The sequence below is a fragment of the Lepus europaeus genome, chromosome 7, assembly GCF_033115175.1.
Source record: "Lepus europaeus isolate LE1 chromosome 7, mLepTim1.pri, whole genome shotgun sequence".
Taxonomy (NCBI): Eukaryota; Metazoa; Chordata; class Mammalia; order Lagomorpha; family Leporidae; genus Lepus; species Lepus europaeus.
The window spans coordinates 60,767,393-60,786,717 of record NC_084833.1 but is presented as its reverse complement, the minus strand read 5'-3'; the positions used below and the strand labels follow the sequence as shown (position 1 = coordinate 60,786,717).

The following is a 19,325-nucleotide window of genomic DNA, read 5'->3' as shown; positions in this document are numbered from 1 at the left end:
TGTTATTAATTTGATTGTTTCAATAATGACCACAGTTTGCACAGATGTCCTACATTTGGGGTTTTGGTAAACTCCTGAGGACTTCCCTTCACTCAAATGTGTTGCTGGTGCCGGATACAGGATCAATAAATACTTAAATTTCTAGAAGGTAAATTACATGGTTAGGATGGAGAACCATGTGAATGCAGGTGGGATCCTGAGCATAAGATCCCAACAATCTGGCTGGCGCCGTGGCTCAATAGGCTAATCCTCTGCCTTGAGGCGCCGGCACACCGGGTTCTAGTCCTGGTCAGGGCACCGGATTCTGTCCCGGTTGCCCCTCTTCCAGGCGAGCTCTCTGCTGTGGCCAGGGAGTGCAGTGGAGGCTGGCCCAAGTCCTTGGGCCCTGCACCCCATGGAAGACCAGGAGAAGCACCTGGCTCCTGCCTTCGGATCAGCGTGGTGCGCTGGCCGCAGCACACCTGCCGCGGTGGCCATTGGAGGGTGAACCAACGGCAAAGGAAGACCTTTCTCTCTGTCTCTCTCTCTCACTGTCCACTCTGCCTGTCAAAAAAAAAAATTAAAAAAAAAAAAGATCCCAACAATCTGACCCAGCCAATGATTCTGGGAGGGGCCAGGTACTCAACAAATATGAAATGAGGCCAAGTAGAAACACTACACAAGGAAAGGGGAATGAGAAGTTTCCCAAGAGCTTCTGGAAGCCTGGAAGCCCTTTACTGAGGGGAAATATAGGAAGAAATAGCTAAAGGCAGAGTGGTGATGAGGCAGGGCATAATTGCCAGATGGGTTTATGTATGTGTATGTGGCCAGTGTTCATGGTCTAGTTCTTGTCTAGTATTCTTGAACTGATGGACACCTGGGAGTCACAGCTGAAAAGACCCTGACTCAACTCTTAAATTCACCACATAGTCACTATGTGATCTTGAAATGTTTAATCTCATTTAAATTGTGCAACTGTCTTACATAGATACTTATCCTATTTTACAAATGGAGAAATATGCTCAGCATATTTCATACTTTTTAACACAATCCTGGGGATAGTATGTTCATTGTAAAATGCTTTCTACTCTGAAGGATAAAAGCTTCCCTCTTATCTGCTTGTCTTGGCAGTTTATCATGCAGAAGGAGAATGTTATACTTAAGAATAATAAAAACATACTTGGGGGCACTCATCTAAGATGTAACCCAAGATCTGTGATTATTTAGTTGTTAACTTAACCTAGTTCAAAAGGAAACCCAGAATGAAATTCAGGGAAGACAGAATGTAAATATTTGCTGGTATTCTATTATCTTCTGTGGAAAGTGATAATATTATCTAAAAAGCTTGTTTTCTTGAACTATTGATTTATTTCTTCAATCACAAGAATGTTTACTTAATGTCTTCTCTACTTACTCTATTGAGGATACAAAGTGTGACATATTTGATGTCAAGAATTTCATTATTTCATTCAACAACTATTAACTATTAGTAAATAATCTGACAGAAATAAAAGATAAATTCTGTCCATTGATTTATCATTTGTTCTGTGGTAACTGTTACTATATTGAGGGTGCATGTTTTACTTTAAGAGACTTGTGCACCACAGCTATGATAACTTACATAGTACAAGGTAATGAAGAAGAGACATACAAAGCAATAGGTTGCATTTAAGAATGGGCAGCTTGGGTTCATAATCAATCAACATGGGGGATTCCATGAAAGCTTAAAACAAAGATCCCTGCTTACCCTAAACATGACATGGGAGAAAGAACAGAGACTTTGAACTAATCCTTGAATGATGAACAAAAATTAGTAAAACAGATAATGTGGGGAAGAATGGAAGTTGGAGCAAGACAGCTTTAACTATATGCTAGTTTTTTGATCCTGAAAATGCCATCAGATTTAAAATTTCCCAAGATTTCCCAATACCACAGATGGGAACAGATTTTGCATGGTTGTATCCTTTTCTGACACCACTTTATGAATTAACAGGAAATCAGTTTCACCTGGGATGCTGGGGCCATCCTCCAACTACACAATGGGAACCCCTGCCACCTTCTTCCTTGTGGGGATTCCAGGTTTGCAGTCTTCACATCTTTGGCTGGCCATCTCACTGACTCCCATGTACACCATAGCCCTGGCAGGAAACACCCTCATCATGACTGTAATCTGGATGGATTCCACTCTACAAGAGCCCATGTATTGCTTCCTGTGCATTCTGGCTGCTGTGGACATTGTTATGGCCTCCTCTGTGGCACCCAAGATGGTGAGCATCTTCTGCTCAGGAGACAGCTCCATCAGCTTTAATGCTTGTTTCACTCAGATGTACTTTGTCCATGGAGCCACAGCTGTGGAGACAGGGCTGCTGCTGGCCATGGCTTTTGACCGCTATGTAGCCATCTGCAAGCCTCTACACTACAAAAGAATTCTCACCCATCAAGTGATATTGGGTATGACTGTGGCCATCACCATCAGAGCAGTCATATCCATGACTCCACTGAGTTGGATAGTGAGTCATCTGCCTTTCTGTGGCTCCAATGTGGTTCTCCATTCCTACTGTGAGCACATGGCTGTGGTTAAGTTAGCATGTGCTGACCCCATGCCCAGCAGCCTCTATAGTTTAATATGTTCCTCTATTATTGTGGGCTGTGATGTAGCCTTCATTGCTGCTTCCTACGTGTTGATTCTCAGGGCAGTATTTGGTCTGTCTTCAAAGAATGCTCGGTTGAAAGCATTAAGCACATGTGGCTCCCATGTAGGCATTATGGTTCTGTTCTATCTACCTGGAATAGCGTCTATTTATGTGGCCTGGCTTGGGCAGGCCACAGTTCCCTTGCACACCCAAGTGCTGTTGGCTGACTTGTACCTGGTCATCCCTCCCACATTAAATCCCATCATCTATGGCATGAAGACCAAGCAAATTCGGAAGAGAATATGGAATTTGCTTATGCACTGACTATTTGAACTCTGAGATATGGTTCTTGAAACACAAAATCTGTTGAGACTTTGAGATTTCTAGGCAGCTCAAAGATGCCTTGGAGGTCTGCTAGGCTGGACTGGATTACTTGACATTATAGGTTTGTTGAATCTGTAATGGGTACCCTCTATCACTTCTCACTTTCTAACAAAAATGAGAATTGAAAGATTATGATGTTCTAATAACATTTTTAATCACTTCAATCAACTTGTAGTTACTGAGAGATAAGTGTGGATATATTATATAGATTTAAAGTTTTTCTTTCCTTAGCTTCTGACCCATATTTCCAACCTAATATTCTCCCAGTCCTTCTGCTATGGAAATCAAATGTTTAGCTTATTTCCCTATACTCCAACCTGACTGATTTTCTTAGAACTGTTTCTCCCTTCATGTGACTATATGGAAGTAGCTGTTAATGGTATATTGATATTCCCATGTGACTTGGGTCATGTGCTCATACCTGGACCAAAGTCTCTCTGCATGCAAAATGGATTCTGATGAGATGAAAAATTTGGCTTAGTGGTGGTGGCCACTTTGTAATACATGAACTTAGAAAGAGAAATCTGGACTCTATCAGGAAAACTAGTTAGTAGAACTGGATGAAGAGAATGAGTCTTCTGTTCAGTGGTTCTCAATTGGAACCAAGGCGCATTTTTGTTATTTAATTTTGTAAGATAGCTCTGTATCCTTTAATTTTAAAATATTTTATTTGTATAGGGTGAACAAATTTCATGTTTTCATATATACAGATTTGAGAGCATAATGATACTTGAATGGGTGTTCATGTGGGATGCCAGTGCTTCAGGGGGCAGCCTTACCTGTTATGCCACAGTGCTGGCCCCTCCCCATGATTTTAAAACTCAAAGTGCAAGGAGAGCTTATTTTGGCTACATGTTATTACCTCAGAGTTTTACCATTTCCTTTCTTTTGATAGGGGAGACAGTGTTTTCTTGTAGATTGTATGGAAGACTAAGTTAAATAATTAATGGAATGCACAGAACTCAATGTCTGATGTATATTTTCAGTAAAAATACACACCCTTGGTTTTTAACTCTATAACTTTAAGATATTGTTCAATGTACTATTGAAACTATAGTCCTACCTAGTTTTTCAACCTGCTACCCATGGATTTTGGTAATATTAGAGTTGTTTACCTATTCTATTTTTGAATGCCAGTAGAAGAGGAGTCAGAGTCTTGAAATCTGAGAATGATGCACTGAGGTCCCAAAGAGGAGGAAAAGGAAAACTTCTTCCTCTTGCAACCTTCCAAAATAAACAAACAAACAAAAAACCATGATCACAAGATGCCTAAACATAGATTCATTTGAAAAGATTTTAATTTTTAAAATTCTCACCAATCATTTCCATGAGCAACTTGAAGAACTAACTATATTAAAGAATACTAGATTCATTACAAAATATGATGTAAAGTAACACCTTATAGTCCAGCTTGAATCTCAAAACAGAAATTCTTTCCCAGCATTTCTGTCCAAATGACTGCCCCAGAAGCTTTGAATTTCCTTCACATTGTTTTTCCCTTAAACTTATGGGACTCACTGTTAGTACTCAAATATTTATTCAACTATGTACTTCCCAGGATGTACTGGTTCTAACTTGCCATGGCTACTGCATTCTAACAATACATTCAGATACAGCCCTTGCTTCACCACAGGGAGTAATATGTATTCATTTATCTGCTGTTGATGATCCACAGTTGACCTTCAATGTCTGGATTTTAAGAGATTGTGACCGTGACCAATTTTGCTTGTGAAGAGGGAGACTGGCTTTGTTATAGGGAGGTTGGAATCTAGTGATTTGCCTCTTTGTCTCCTTATACAAGACCCAGCCATGTTTACCCTTTTAGCAGCCTCTCTTCTCTGTCTCAGGTATTACAACACTGTCTTTCTGCTTAGTAAAACAAGGACTGCAAATCTTGTAGGTACTGCTGACAGCTCGTTGGAGGTGCCAGACTCTACAGGAGCAAGGCAGGCACTCTCCCCTCTGAGTGGCTCCCCGACTCTTCTTCTGGACTATTTTTTGAAAATCACAGTGAAAAATCAGTTATCTCATATCTCATTTTTTACTGCCACTTTGAGTCAGGAAGAGCTTATTTTGTTTGTATACTAGGTATATGAATAAAAGTTTCTTCAATTAAATTTTTTTCTTTTGTAATTTAATCTTTTTAAATCACTTTTGCCAAAATCTTTTCATTAGAAGGTGGTCACCAGATTCAGCTCATACTCAAAGAGAGGGAAACAGACAAGGGAATACATGACAGGAATCAGGGGTCCTTGAGAGTCATTGTAGAAGTTGCTCGTGCATTGCTCATAAAAGTTTGGTTATTGTTTATGTCCCTTCTCTATGCTCTTGAGGAACAGTGGTTTTTATACTTACTGCTTGTTGAATTCTTTATTTGATAGAGGTGTAAGCTTGGGATTATAAAGTAAATTGGAATTAGATCATTGTAAAAATTAAAAGAAAATAAGAGGGGCTGGCACTGTGGCATAGCGGGTAAAGCTGCTGCCTGCAGTGCCAGCATCCCATATGAGTACTGGTCTGAGTCTCAGCTCTGATCCAGCTCTCCGCTATGGCCTGGGAAAGCAGTAGAAGACCTGCACCCATGTGGGAGACTTGGAAGAAGCTCCTGGCTCCTGGCTTCAGATCAGCACAGCTCCAGATGTTGTGGCCAATTGGGGAGTGAACCAGCAGATGGAAGACCTCTCTCTCTCTCTCTCTGCCTCTACATCTCTGTGTAACTCTGACTTTCAAATAAACAAATAAATCTTGGAAAGAAAAGAAAATAAGAAAGGAAAGAGGAGGGAGGGTAGGAGTGAGGGAAGAAAGGAATGTAGGGAGGGAAGTCACTATTTTCTTAAATCTATATGAAATTTTTTCTCTTTATATAAACAAAAAATTCTTAAAAATGGCAAATCTTTACTTAAGGAAAATCTAAGATTTTTTGGGGGAGCTGGCAGATTAAAGTCACTGCCTGCAGCAAGGGCATCCCATGTGCATGCTGGTTCCAGTCCTGGCTTCTTCACTTCCAACTCTCTGCTAATGTGGCTGGTAAAGCAGCAGAGGATGACCCTAGTCCCTGGACCCCTGCACCCATGTGGGGGACCTTGAAGAAGCTACTGGATCCTAGTTTAGGCTTGGCACAGCCCCAGATGTTGCAGCCATTTGGGGAGTGAACCAGCAGATGGAAAACTTCCTGCCCCACAACTCTACCCTCCAAGTAAGTAAAATAAATATATATATATATATATATATATATATATATATATAAAGATTTTTTGGAAAGGACAGGATTAAGAGCAGCATTTCTCTCCAAACTCTCTTATAGAAGGTTTTTTAAATAAAAAAAAAACTTACCAAGTGTCTTACTCAGGCTATTTTACTTAAGAGCACTAATGCTAAGTATGCAAATATTCATCTGAATTATCATTAAGGTGTCAAGAACTAATCATCCTCCTTTAAAAAAAGTAATTTGAAAGTCAAGATTACAGGGTGGAGGGAGGGAGGGTGAGAGAAAGGGAGGGAGGGAGAGAGAATCTCTATTCACTGGCCCAGTCCCAAAATGGTCCAGGATTGGAAGAATCAATATCATCAAAATGTCCATTCCACTGAAAGCAATTTACAGATTCAGTGTGACACCAATCAAAATACCAAGAACATTCTTCTCAGATATAGAAAAAATGATGCTGAAATTCAAATGGAAACAGAGGAGACCCTGAGTAGTTAAAGCAATCTTATACAACAAAAACAGAGGCATCACAATACAGGATTTCAAGACATATTACAGGGCAGTTATAATCAAAACAGCCTGGTGCTGGTATAAAAACGGATGGATAGACCAGTAGAATAGAATAGAAATGCCAGAAATCAACTCATGCATCTGCAAACAACTTATCTTCAACAAAGGAGCTAAAATCAATCCCTGGAACAAAGACAGTCTCTTCAACAAATGGTGCTGGGAAAACTGTATCACCACATGCAGAAACATGAAGCAAGACCCCTACCTTATGCCTTTTACTAAAATCCACTCAAAATGGATTAAAGATCTAAATCTATGACCAATTACCCTGCAAGACATTGGCATAGGCAGGGTTCCTAGAAAAGACCCCAGAGGCACAGGCAATCAAAGCCAAAATTGACAAATGGGATTACATCAAGTTGAGAAGCTTCTGTACAACAAAAGAAACACTCAGCAAAGTGAAGGGGCAAGTGACAATGGGAGAAACTATTTGCAAACTATGTAACCGATAAAAGATTAATAACCAGAATATATAAAGAGATCTAGAAACTCAACAACAACAAAACAAACTACCCAGTTGTTAAATGGACAAAGGACTTAAACACATTTTTCTTTTTCTCTTTTTGACAGGCAGATTTAGACAGTGAGAGAGAGAGAGAGAGAGAGAGAGAGAGAGAGAAAGGTCTTTTTCCGTTGGTCCACCCCCCAAATGGCCGCTGCGGCTGGTGCGCTGCGCCAATCCGAACAGGAGCCAGGTGCTTCCTCCTGGTCTCCCATGCAGGTGCAGGGCCCAAGCACTTGGGCCATCCTCCACTGCCCTCCTGGGCCACAGCAGAGAGCTGGCCTGGAATAGGAGCAACCAGGACAGAATCTGGCACCCCAACCGGGACTAGAACCCGGGGTGCTGGCACTGCAGGCGGAGGATTAGCCAAGTGAGCTGTGGCGCCGTCCTAAACAGACATTTTTCAAAAGAGGAAATCCGAATGGACAACAGACACATGAAAAAATGCTCAGGATCACTAGCCATCAGGGAAATGCAAATCAAAACCACAATGAGGTTTCACTTCACCCCAATTAGAATGGCTTTCATACAGAAATCAACAAACAACAAATGCTGGCGAGGATGTGGGTGAAAAGGTGCCCAAATCTATTGTTGGTAGGAATGTAAACTGGTACAGCCACTGTGGAAGACAGTATGAAGATACCTCAGAAACTGAATGTAGACCTACCATATACCCAGCCATCCCATTTCTGAGAATTTACCCAAAGGAAATGAAATCTGCATATAAAAGAGTTATCTGCATCCCCCCCCCCCCCATGTTTATTGCTGCTTAATTCATAATAGCTAAGGCTTGGAATCAACCCAAATGCCCATCAATTGAAAATTGGATTTAAATTAAAAATTTTTAATCTCTCTCTCTTCTCTTTCTCCCCCCCCCCACACACACATACACACACACACACACAGGAAGGGAGGTTGGGCTACAATGGTGAACCAAACAAATAAGGCCCTTGTCTTCAAGGGAAAGCACAGGGGAAGGGAAGCTTTACTGATGCTGAATAGCATTCGTGTGCACTGAAGAGCTCACTTGCCTGAGACCAGGTGGAGAAGGTCACCACAGTCCTGTGACGAATGCTGCTGGGAGATACGGGCACAGTCTTACCTGAGGTGTTGCCGCTTGGCAAACCAGCAGGGGACAGAGTCCTTTTGCCTCCAGGGATGTTGTTCTCAAGATAAGTTGGCCCAGATGTTATACTGCCTTTCTCCTTTTGGGTGTGGGGGTGATCACTGGCCAGTCTGCACAGAGAATACTGTCTTTACCTAACAGTAACTTGGCTTGGTGTCAGCAAGAATGTCTGCCAGATCAATTTTTTGGCATGGTCTTACTATGTGAATTAATGATAAAACTACTACCCAAACGGTACTCTATACTTTGTGTGTCTGTGTGGATGAAGTCTGTTGAAATCTTTACTTAGTATATACTAAGTTGATCTTCTGTATATAAAGATAATTAAAATGAATTTTGATGAAGAATGGGATGGGAGAGGGAGTGGGAGATAAGATGGTTGTGGGTGGGAGGGAGGTTATAGGGGGAAAAGCCACTGTAATTCAAAAGTTGTACTTTGGAGATTTATATTTAGTAAATAAAAGTTGAAAAAAGAATAGGAAAAAACAGTGTAGCATCATTTAACTTCACAATTCTAACAAAAAACTGTAGCATCCTGATAAACTTATAACTATATATATAAAGAAACCCAAGAAAGTGAATTACAAACAAGGCCATTTTATTACTTAATTCATTCTAGGCTTGAATGAATTCATCACCTAATAATTCTCCTTTTCTGAGACACATCCATGATTTGCCCTAATAAGAGCACAGTAAAAGAGCAACACTAACTTGCCCCCACTCTCCTCCATCAAGTGCCCATGGATATGACTGGAAGTACTTCCTAAGGACCTGTTTTCCATTTCATTCTCCAGGGAGTCCCCACATGTAAAGATATGTGGTCCCTCTAAGGTAGATCAGCTCAATCCTTTGCCAGGACCTCTCTCACCAGTTTATTGCCCTCCACCTTGGACTTCTCCCCTTTTGCTGCCAGTTCTCAAGAAACAACTTGTAGGCACAGTGGGCAAAGTGAGCTTATTTTTCCATTTTGGCCTATTTTGCCATCTACTCATATAATCAGTATATTTAAATTAGAAATACAATTTAAAATATTTCTTACTACAGCCCATTGGAGGCTACTTTGCATCTGTTCATACCTGACCTGGTATCTATTTTGCTTCTCAGTCCTAATTCAACAACCACTATCTTCAAACAGTAACTGCTTGAGTTGTGTCATGTAGCATCATTGTGATAATATGCAACTCAAATAGACTGCAGATCATTGCAAGAGACTGAGCAAGTGGTTTTTACATGCTTGTTTTGCAGTTTGTTCCAGCCACAATCACTCCCCTATCGTACTCTTTAGACGTGGAGTGAATTATTTTGTGCAACCTTCCCTGCCACACACAGCAATCACTTCACGGTCAGTAGTCCAGCTATAATGTCTTGTTTTTTTCAACTTTTTATTTCAGAATAATTTTAGATTTACCAAAAAAAAAAAAACCTTATGAAGTAGTTCCATATACCCCACACCAAGCATCCCCTATTATTAACATCATTAGAATGATACATTTGTCACAATCAATAAACCTCACCTGGCTGTCTTAACGCCCTTTCATTTTAGAGTACATAGCTTCCAAACTGGCTTTCTGTGTGTAAGCATATTCTTTCTCCCTGCACTTGTTCACTAGTTCCTCCTGTCATAGATTCAGAGAATGGAAGGCAGGGAGAATGTTAGGTAGTTAACAAGAACCATGAAGCTTCCCTTGGTGACATCGATTTAAATTTTAGCCCAACTAGCAGCAGGAAGAGGGGTTCTCCCTCCTATTCACTTGCTTTACATTTTTTTCTTTTTATTATCTCTATTTTCTACAGTGGGGTCACAGTCCCTATTCCAAACCAAAACAAATATATATAAAATCACGAGCACAATATACTACTGTGGTCCACAGTTTGCCAATGGCAGGCACCTTTCTATGGAAAGACTTAAAGGCTTGGGACTAAGAGGCCCAAAGAAACAGGCACCACTGAAGACTCTGGCTGCATGCTGTGTGCGGGGAAGTTTACCATGTGCAGAATCCGTGGTTTGCCTTCTTTCATCCTTGAGAGAGAATCAAAAGGATGGCATGGACCTGGGGTCCTCACAGCTCTATGAGGTAGGTGATTGTACCATTTTATACTGAACTGTTAGACCTAAATCCTCAATGGAGACACTTAGAACTGGCCAAACATGAGATGTTTCAGACCCAGATGGCATGAATGATATGCAGATATGTGACCTGGGAAGTGCGTTTTTCCATTTTGCTTATTTAAATATGAAATGTGCAGGGAAAAAAAAAACTTGCTTCATCAAAGCCAATTCCATTTCCTCATCTATAAAGTGAAAATAATATCTAAGACTCACAAGTTTTCTGAACCTGACCCTTAGCCCTGCCCTTCTATTTAGGACATGGTGACTTGCCCAGCTCATGCTCAGGGAGAGGATGACAGTGGGTGGTCTGGGCAAGTCCTGTGTCCTTTGCTGCGCTGCACTTCCCCAGTCAGGAGGACAGAGAGCTTAGTAGGGTCTACTGCAGGTTGCCCAGAAGCGGAATCTGACCTAAGGTGTGGCAGCCCGGGACCTGCCTCAGCAGAGCTACCAGCTCTGAACAGGGATAGCACTCTTCTGGCTGGTTAACCCTACTCACAGGTTTCCTGAGGGTTGTGTCCACTGCACCATCCTCCTTGACTTAAGTATGAACACAGAGAGAAATCTGGGAAGTGGGGCATGAGCTACAGAAGGGACAGAGTCCTGATTCTCACACCAACACATTATCCAAGAACTGCTCTGCTCCCCACCACCAGCCCTGTCACATTTCCCTGATGGGCTATCATGCTCATTTAGCCTCGGCTTCTTTATGCGAGTGGTTTAGTGCTCCACTTGGGTCTGGGAGCAAGAGAGCACTGGTTGAGGCAAAGAGATCCCTGGATTCTGGGCTCAGCTTGGTTCAAGGGGACACTATTCAGTGGCAGGCTCCTCCTGGACCTCTGCAGGCCAGGCCAAGTTCCCAGGGCCTTGCTCAGGATAGCAGCTCCCTTACTCTTCTGTGTCCAGGGAGCAGATCACCAGGGCAGCAGTGTTGTTGGCTCCATTGCTGTAGCAAGGACTAACATAGGGCAGGTGGTGTCCAGCGAAGGAAGCATGGGGGAAAGTGAAAATGTGGGAACATTTGTCACTCATGTTGTATCATGGGCTTTATAATCCAGGAAGACTCTCACCTGGCATGGAAGGACTGGCAAGGAGAGGAGTGTGGGCTCGTCAGTGCCTGCCTGGCATGCATTTCCATTCCTCAGCCTTATCACTCAGAACCCATAGTTGGGGGATAAGTAGATCACCCCTTTACAGTCTATATTTCCCTTACACTCCCAGGCCTCATTCAGACTGGTACCCCACCTCCACCTCCCAGTAGTGCCGGCCGGAAGAGATGCACTGGCTGCCCAGGACAACACTGTAGCAGTAAAATCTCTCCAGATTGTCAGGCAGATTCTGCTTGGTGTCTCCATAGTACGTACACACACACACACACACACACACTTTCTGTCCTCAGGCATGACGAGGTGGGAGTGAGCAGTATCTGGATCCAGGAGCAAATCAGCTCAGGCAAAAAGCCCTGACTGGGGGGCTGGCACTGTGGTTCAGTGGCTTAACGCCCTGTCCTGAAGTGCTGGCATTCCATATAGGCACTGGTTCAAGTCCCGGCTGCTCCACTTTAATACAGCTCTCTGCTATAGCCTGGGGAAACAGTAAAAGATGGCCCAAGTCCTTGGGCCCTGCACCCATGTGGGAGACCTGGAAGAAGTTCCTGGCTCCTGGCTCCTGCCTCTGGCCATTGCGGCCAATTGGGGAGTGAACCAACGGATGGAAGACCTCTCTCTCTACCTCTCCTCTCTCTGTGTAACTCTTTCAAATAAATCTTTTAAAAAAAGCCTTGATTGGTAGCACCCATATAGAGCCAGGGACAGGAGTGAGATCTATCTGACAAACCACCACTGAATTCTTAAGTGGTGGGAGGTGGTGGGGGGTGCACAGGGCATCCTAAGGGTACTGAGCTATTTTATTTTACTGGAAGGGGTCCTCCTCACTCCCCATCACAATCTCCCCCAGCATCCACTCCCTGCATATGTCTTCAGTAGATCTCTGAGTCCTGGCACACAGCAAACCACCTTTAGCTCATAGACCACTTCTGGCCTCTGTAGGCTCCAAGATTCGCTCCTGGTGGAGGAAGGTGAACCTTGGGGTCAGGAGTCCTGGTTCTGCCACATGGATCTTCTCCTAGGGATGATGAGATTAGCCAGGGACATAGTGAGGTGCCCCTCCTCACCGAGCAGAGATGTGGGGTATTATTTGGTTGAGCCTCAAACTGCTTGTGGCACATATTAGGGGCAGGCTTGTGTTTTGCAGCAGGAAAGGAAGAGGTGTGCCACAGGGAGAAAGGCTGACACTCAGAGCTGAGAACCTCGAGGTGGTCTTTGCCCTTCTTGGGTGATCTACTTCATATAATGCCTGAGAAAAAGAAAATAAAAACAAGCAAGAGGAAAAGCCAACAGGACAGAGATCAAAAAAGAATAATTAAAGTAACTAGAGGCTGAAACACATTTCTTTCTTGGATCCTTCATTGATTTTGTATAATAGGCATTGTCTCTCCCAGCTGAAGCCCTGACCTGGGCCCCATGACTCAAACCACAGGAGGGACATGTGGTTCTCAGGTTTCACTCAGTTGGTCAACTCCTATGGGTTTGTTCTTCGAGATCATTCTCACTCCAGTCTTGCTCTATGAATCAGTAATATTCCTCTTGAACTCGGGAAAGGTTATATAAAATGCAATATCTTGGTATGTAATGTAAGGTCATTTCTATAAGGGATTTGAGCATTTGTGGATTTTGGTACCTGCAGGGGGCCTCAGAAGCAATCCCCTGTGGTTACTGAGGGACAACTGTATGTTTGCATACCTGAAGGTGGAAAAGATAGTATGCCTGATGCCCGTTGCCTATATGCTCAGTTACTTCTCTATGCTGTCCACTAAAGCAGAAAATATCAGGGAAATAGCAGTTCTTTCCCATGCCCTGTAAGCCCCTGCCCACTGCTCTAGTACTAACCTAATTACTCTTCACCAAACAGCCACTCTCCTCAGCTTTCAGAGGTGTGGTAGAAGCAGAGCTGGAACAACATCCCCAGGGAAGATAAAAGCAAAGCTCACCTGAGGGTAATCAAACCCATGCTAATGAAGTCATTACTCTCGCAAGACAGCTGAGATTTTTCCCAGGGCCACATATGGTTATGGAGGTTGAATTGTTAAGGACAAAATATTGCTGAGTCGGCAATATTTTTTCACCCACGTTGCCACAGTGTGTTACTAGCTAAACTCTGTAAAGCAAAGAGCCGTATTGGGCACTGCTGTTTCTGTAGCCACTAAACAGCACCTGCCTTGCAATTGTTGCTGAATAAACATTTGTTGAGTGAATAAGCCAGCTAGACATAGGAAATAGTTCCCTAAGCCCTAGGTGCTTTTGTAATTTAAGTAACTGACAGCACACGTCAATAGCAAACTCTACTTGAGAACTTATATCACATGCCAGTCATTGTTCTGAGCACTTTACATTAATTAACTTATTTCACAAACCTGGGTAGAAATCATTGTTGTTTTCGTTTTATAGATACTTGGCTTATGGATCCATCATTCTGTATTGGACAAATTACTTAACCTCTCTAGCTTCAAGGTATAATATAAATGCAAGAGAGACATTACTTTGGTTTAGGATAGTCCTGTAGGGCTTCCTGGAGGAATCAGGGCAGTAAATCTTACAGGGCTCTATTACAGGGTACCACAGGTCATGCCTTCTCACTTGCCTCCCTGCCTCCTGCTTTTCTTATTCCTGTTATCAGTACAAAACTCTGGATCCAGTATTCCACAACCCAGTTCTGCCAAACCACTAACCAACTGCAGAGCCTGGCTTGGCTCTCCAGCACCCCAGTCCAACCCCCATCCTAGCTGTATCGCAGGCATCCTATATAAATCTTCCTCCACTCTTGAAACAGCAGGTGTGCCCAAACCACAGGGTAAACTTTAACACTGTCCCCACAGGTCCCATGTGCATTCATTCTGCCTTACTTTGGTTCCTGCAGTTCTCCCCCTGTAAATGTTCCTACCCTCTCTCTTGCTGTTTTAAAAATTGGGAGGAAGAGAGAAAGATAGAGAAGGCTGCCATGCACTGGTTCACTTCCCAAAGGCTCACAGAAGCCTAGGCAGGAGCTGGGAAGTCGGCCCTTGTCTCCCACGTGGGTGGCAGGGATCCAATCACTTGAGCTATCACCACTGCCTCCCAGGAATTAGCAGGGACTGGGATCAGGAGATAAAGCCTGGACTCAGAGCTAGGTACTGATGCAGGATGTGGGCACTGGCTCCTTTACGATTACACTTGGCATCACTTGCCATGCATTTATGGTCTTAGTTCTCACACTAGGAGTTTCATGTGGATAGGGACATTGTTTATTTTATTAACTGAAATTTCCTCTACACCAAGAAGAGTGCCTCAAACATTTGTTTACATCAGAACCAAATGTAAATGTTGAGATATAGGTGACAATAGGTTGGATGTATAAGAAATAATAATGCCCTCATCTATGGCAGTGGGGGCACCAAGAACTACTGTCTAAAGCCTTCAGGGCAGTACAGAGAGCTTGATCTCTACATTTAAAGCTATAAAGATCAACAGAACACCCAAAATAGCAATTGAACATTGAGAAGAGGGCTGGTGCTGTGGTGCAGTGGGTTAACCCACTGTCTACAGTGCCAGCATCCCATCTGGGCCCCGGTTTGTATCCCAGCTGCTCTACTTACAATCTGTCTCTCTGCTAATTTGTCTGAGAAAGTAGTTAAGATGGCCCAAGTACTTGGGCCCTGTACCCACATGGGGGTCCCCGAAGTGGGAGACCCAGAAGCAGCTCCTGGCTCCCAGCTCCTGCGTGGCCCAGCCCTGGCCACTGAGGCCATTTGGGGAGTGAACCAAGAGATGGAAGATCTCTCTCTCTCTCTGTTAACTCTGCATTTCAAATGAATAAATCTTTTTAAAAAAGAAGAAAGAAGAAAGAAAATTGAGAAGACTGTGACAGTAGGAAAGTGAGGCAAACAAACAAAACAAAAAAACCAACCCAAATGATAAATAAAATGTGAAGGAAGTTTATGATTTTGATTCAGGGCCATGAAAAGATCTAAACATGAGAAAGTTAGAAATGGTGTCTCCTGCAAAGAGGATCTGGGCATGAGTAGTTATCTCGCTCTTCAGTAGAATACCTGTTTGAATGCTTTACTTTTTGTCACCTGTAACTTTCTTTGACAAAACTTAATTACTTGTTTAGTTTTTCCAACGTGCCTTTGGCAGGGTGGAGGCCCAGTCTGGAAAAGGCATTTAAGGGAGGGGTTGGGGCCTGGAAAAGATTCTTCAGGAAAGACCAAGGAGGAAGGAAGGGGACAGTTACCTCCTGGGCCCTGAGTGCTGGGCAGGTCCCGCGGGCAGCGTGAGGGTCAGCAAGGGCTAAGGTGAGCCTGCAAGATCCCTGGCTTCAGAGCACAGCGGGCTGTCCATGCACCTTGCTCCTGGGCCTGCACTATCGTTTCCTAGCAGAAACTAAAAGCGGAGCCGCCTGACTCACACGGCTCAGTGTCCGCCCCATTGCAGAATTTACCGGCCTGTCCCGCGACCCAGGCCCGAAGTCCCAAACCCAGAAGTCCAGTCCAGGGCTGTCAGCCAGCCGACATCTCACCGTCTCTACTGGGATTCCAGGCCCTGCCCACCGACCAAAGCCAATCAGCGTCCGGTGGAGCCCAGGAGCCGCCCAGCTGGCGGATTCTGGGTGGGAGCAGCCAATCACAGACAGCAAGTAGGACAACTCCAGCCAATTGGAGATAGGGGATGTCTCCAAGGGTGTGAGTGTATTTCCTGTGTGCCTCCAAGCTTTTCTGGCTTCAACCCTGACCCAGAGCGCCTAAACAGTTCCTGGAAGGGTCGAATGGCTGAGGCTCCCGGATGAAGCCGCCCAGGTCGGTTGCTGTGTATTTGCCAGTTTCCGTGTTTAAGTCAGCAGTTTATGAGACCAGGTCTGGTTCTGTGACCTAATTTAGCATGGGACTGGGCATGTACATGCAGTGGACTCCGCGGTTCTTTGCAAGGTGTGCGCCCTTTACTGCGCCAGGCTTCGTGTACTGCGTTTTCATGAACAACAGCAGCAAAACAAAAGTCCCTCCTGAGTGTGCTTGACTTAGTCACCCTGAATGCTTCTGCGGGCACCTTCACATCAGTACTGCGACAGCCTGCCTTTGGGTCTAGAGGCAGATACTGGGGAATGTTGGAGCAGAAGTGGAGTCCCTGGTCACAAAGTGTCATTAAAATAATTAACTGGTACCCTTCCCTCACCCAAATACACACAGGGTACATGCAAACTGCTGCTTAAGACTCTGATTTTTTTTTTTTTTTTGTACTCCCAGGACCTAATCCTTTTCCGGGTACTTCGATGTTTGTTGAATAAACAAATGAAGACACATCCTGCCTGCATGGAAAATAGCCAGGAAATCCTCCAACTGAAGATGAGCTTCTTATTAGGTTGGACGCTCTTTGAATCCTCTCGCCAATGTCACATACAAGCCATGGTTGAAAATCTGAGAGGTGTGGCCCAGAAAATTTCTGAAACAAATGGATTGTGTGGAGGACAGACTGGAGAGGGAGAAAGAGAAGTAGTGTGTGGGTGAGGAACTGCCTGAGCTGTACCCTCTGCTTCCCCTGGATCCGGAGAGCTGGCTGCTCTACCAGAAGAGTGGAGGAGAAACCAAGTCCTGGTACGGTGCTTTGGATGTGGACGCTGTTGACAGTGGCCTCACTGCCCTTAGAAATGCTCATCACTTACTGGACTTAGCTCACGGAATTGAGGAGTGATACATTTGGCCCTACAAAGTTGTAATCGCCAGACCCGTGAGGCCATTTGCTTCTCCAGAAGATAATGTCCTGATGGTCACTGTTGTCTCAAGGGGTTGGTTTTTCAGGGAATTCCAGGTCCGGGGCAGAAAGTAACCACCACCTGCATATAGCCTCCAGACTGACTGAAGCCCACTTGGCCATCCAAAAATTCCCTCAAGAACACTGTATCCCGGGGCCTATGTTGTGGTATGGTGGGTAAAGCTGCTGCCTGCAGCATTGGTATCTCACATGGGCACCAGGTTTGGGTCCCGGCTGCTCCACTTCTAATCCAGATCCATGCTACTTGCCTGGGAAAAGCAGTGGAAGATGGCCCAAGTGGTTGGGCCCCTTGCATCCACGTGGGAGACCTGGAAGAAGCTCCTGGCTCCTGGCTTTGGCCTGACTCAGCCCTGGCCATTGTGGCCATCTGGGGAGTGACTAATGGATAGAAGATCTCTTTCTCTCTTTGGCTCTCCCTCTTTGTAGCTTTGACTTCCAAATTAATTAATAAATGTTAAAAAAAAAAAAAAGGAACATGGCATTCTGACCTGTTAAAGGAAGACCATGAGCACCCCTGGCCAATAAGGAGGGAACCTGCACGTATGCTGAACATGTACCTCTCATCCCAACTTCAATCCATAAGAACCTTCACAGCCCACTCAGGGAGCCCGGGAATTAACTGCTACCTATGGGATTCCTTGTTCTGTCCTCTGCAATAGATGCCTGCTCTCTTCTACCACCCAGATATCAGTGATCGGCCACATCAAGAAAGCAGACCCAATTTTAAGGGTTGTTCTATATCAAATGGATTAATTAAAACAAACTATTTTAAGCATTTATTTATTTTCAGGGAGTCTGTACTCTTTATTATTATTTTAAAACTTAATTTCTTTGGAAGGTTGAGTGAGAGAGAATGAGAGACAGGGAGAGAGAAGGTGATATCTTCCATCGGCTGGCTCAGTCCTCAAATGCCCACAACAACGAGGGCTGAGCCAGGCCAAAGCCAGGAGTCTGGAACTCCCAGGTGAGAGGTGGGGACCAAAGTACTTGATCCATCATCTGCTGCTTCCCAGAATGCACGTTATTGGAATCTGGTTTGGAAGCTGAATAGCCAGGATTCTAACTAGACACGACTTGTTAAAGATGTTTTGAGGACCAATTTTTGGCAGAACTGAGTACTTGAATTTTATAGTTACATGGTCTCTGCCCTCAAAAACAGTAAGATCAAGTTGGTTGTGCTTCTCTGGAGTTTTTGTGAAGTTACAATCATTATTGGCAAGATACTTTTCACATGTGACTTGGCAGTTTGTAACTGTGGCTGACTCTCAAGGGTCCTGGCAACAGAGTACCTTCGGGTAGCTAGAGAAGAGGTTTGTGTTCACAATGGAAGGCTTGACAGGAGGATTTGGAAGGCAGAGAAGCTCCCCTAAGCCTCCTTCATTGCGCCTACTTTTGCTGCGAGTGGCAGATTGATGTGTCTAGGTGAGGCTCTGCAGAATCCAACTTTCTGTCCTGAACCCAAGGTTGACCAGGACAACAGGCAAGTGGCTAAGTGTGGGATGGTGCATAGCTATGTTCTAGGGGATCAGTGGCACCAAAGGAGAAGCAATGGCAGAGAACTGGGTGGGAGGCAGGGCAAGAGGTACAGGCAGTGGCAAAGTGCATCTAAAGTAGGGTGGGAAGCTGGTACAAAGCCTTGGGCCTGACTTTCTGGAACACCAGAGACTGCCTATATTTCATGCCATGCAACCTGACTTAATGTGAGACCCCTGATTGATTTTCCTCTCACAATTCTGAGGAAGAATCACCACAGCCCCATCAAGTTCTTTACAATCTTGGGCGTAAACATTAAACAGGAGGAGATTGCTGTCTGTGGTAGTAGAATAACAGTCAGCAGGACCTTCTAGGAGTGGAGGGGAGGCTCAGAGGGGAGAAGCTCAGAAAGTCACCTCATTCCACCCTGAAGGGCTCCTTCTGCATCCCTTAAGAATGAGTTGGTACTTTTTGTTTTTGCCTAAT

The 19,325-nt window shown here is 44.1% G+C and overlaps 1 protein-coding gene and 1 pseudogene across 1 annotated transcript; one reads left to right on the top strand and one right to left on the bottom strand.

Annotated features, from left to right (window-relative positions):
• The first annotated feature begins 1,991 nt into the window (after positions 1-1,991).
• On the top strand, positions 1,992-2,936 carry LOC133764550 (olfactory receptor 52I2-like). The gene has a single exon (XM_062198222.1). The coding sequence runs from the start codon at positions 1,992-1,994 to the stop codon at positions 2,934-2,936; it is 945 nt and encodes a 314-aa protein (XP_062054206.1).
• An 8,458-nt stretch (positions 2,937-11,394) lies between these two features.
• Positions 11,395-17,001, bottom strand: LOC133763821 (E3 ubiquitin-protein ligase TRIM68-like; annotated as a pseudogene).
• Between the last annotated feature and the right edge of the window lie 2,324 nt (positions 17,002-19,325).

Excerpts from the sequence above, each read along its gene's own strand:
- LOC133764550 (XM_062198222.1), top strand. The coding sequence starts at position 1,992 with ATGCTGGGGCCATCCTCCAACTACACAATGGGAACCCCTGCCACCTTC.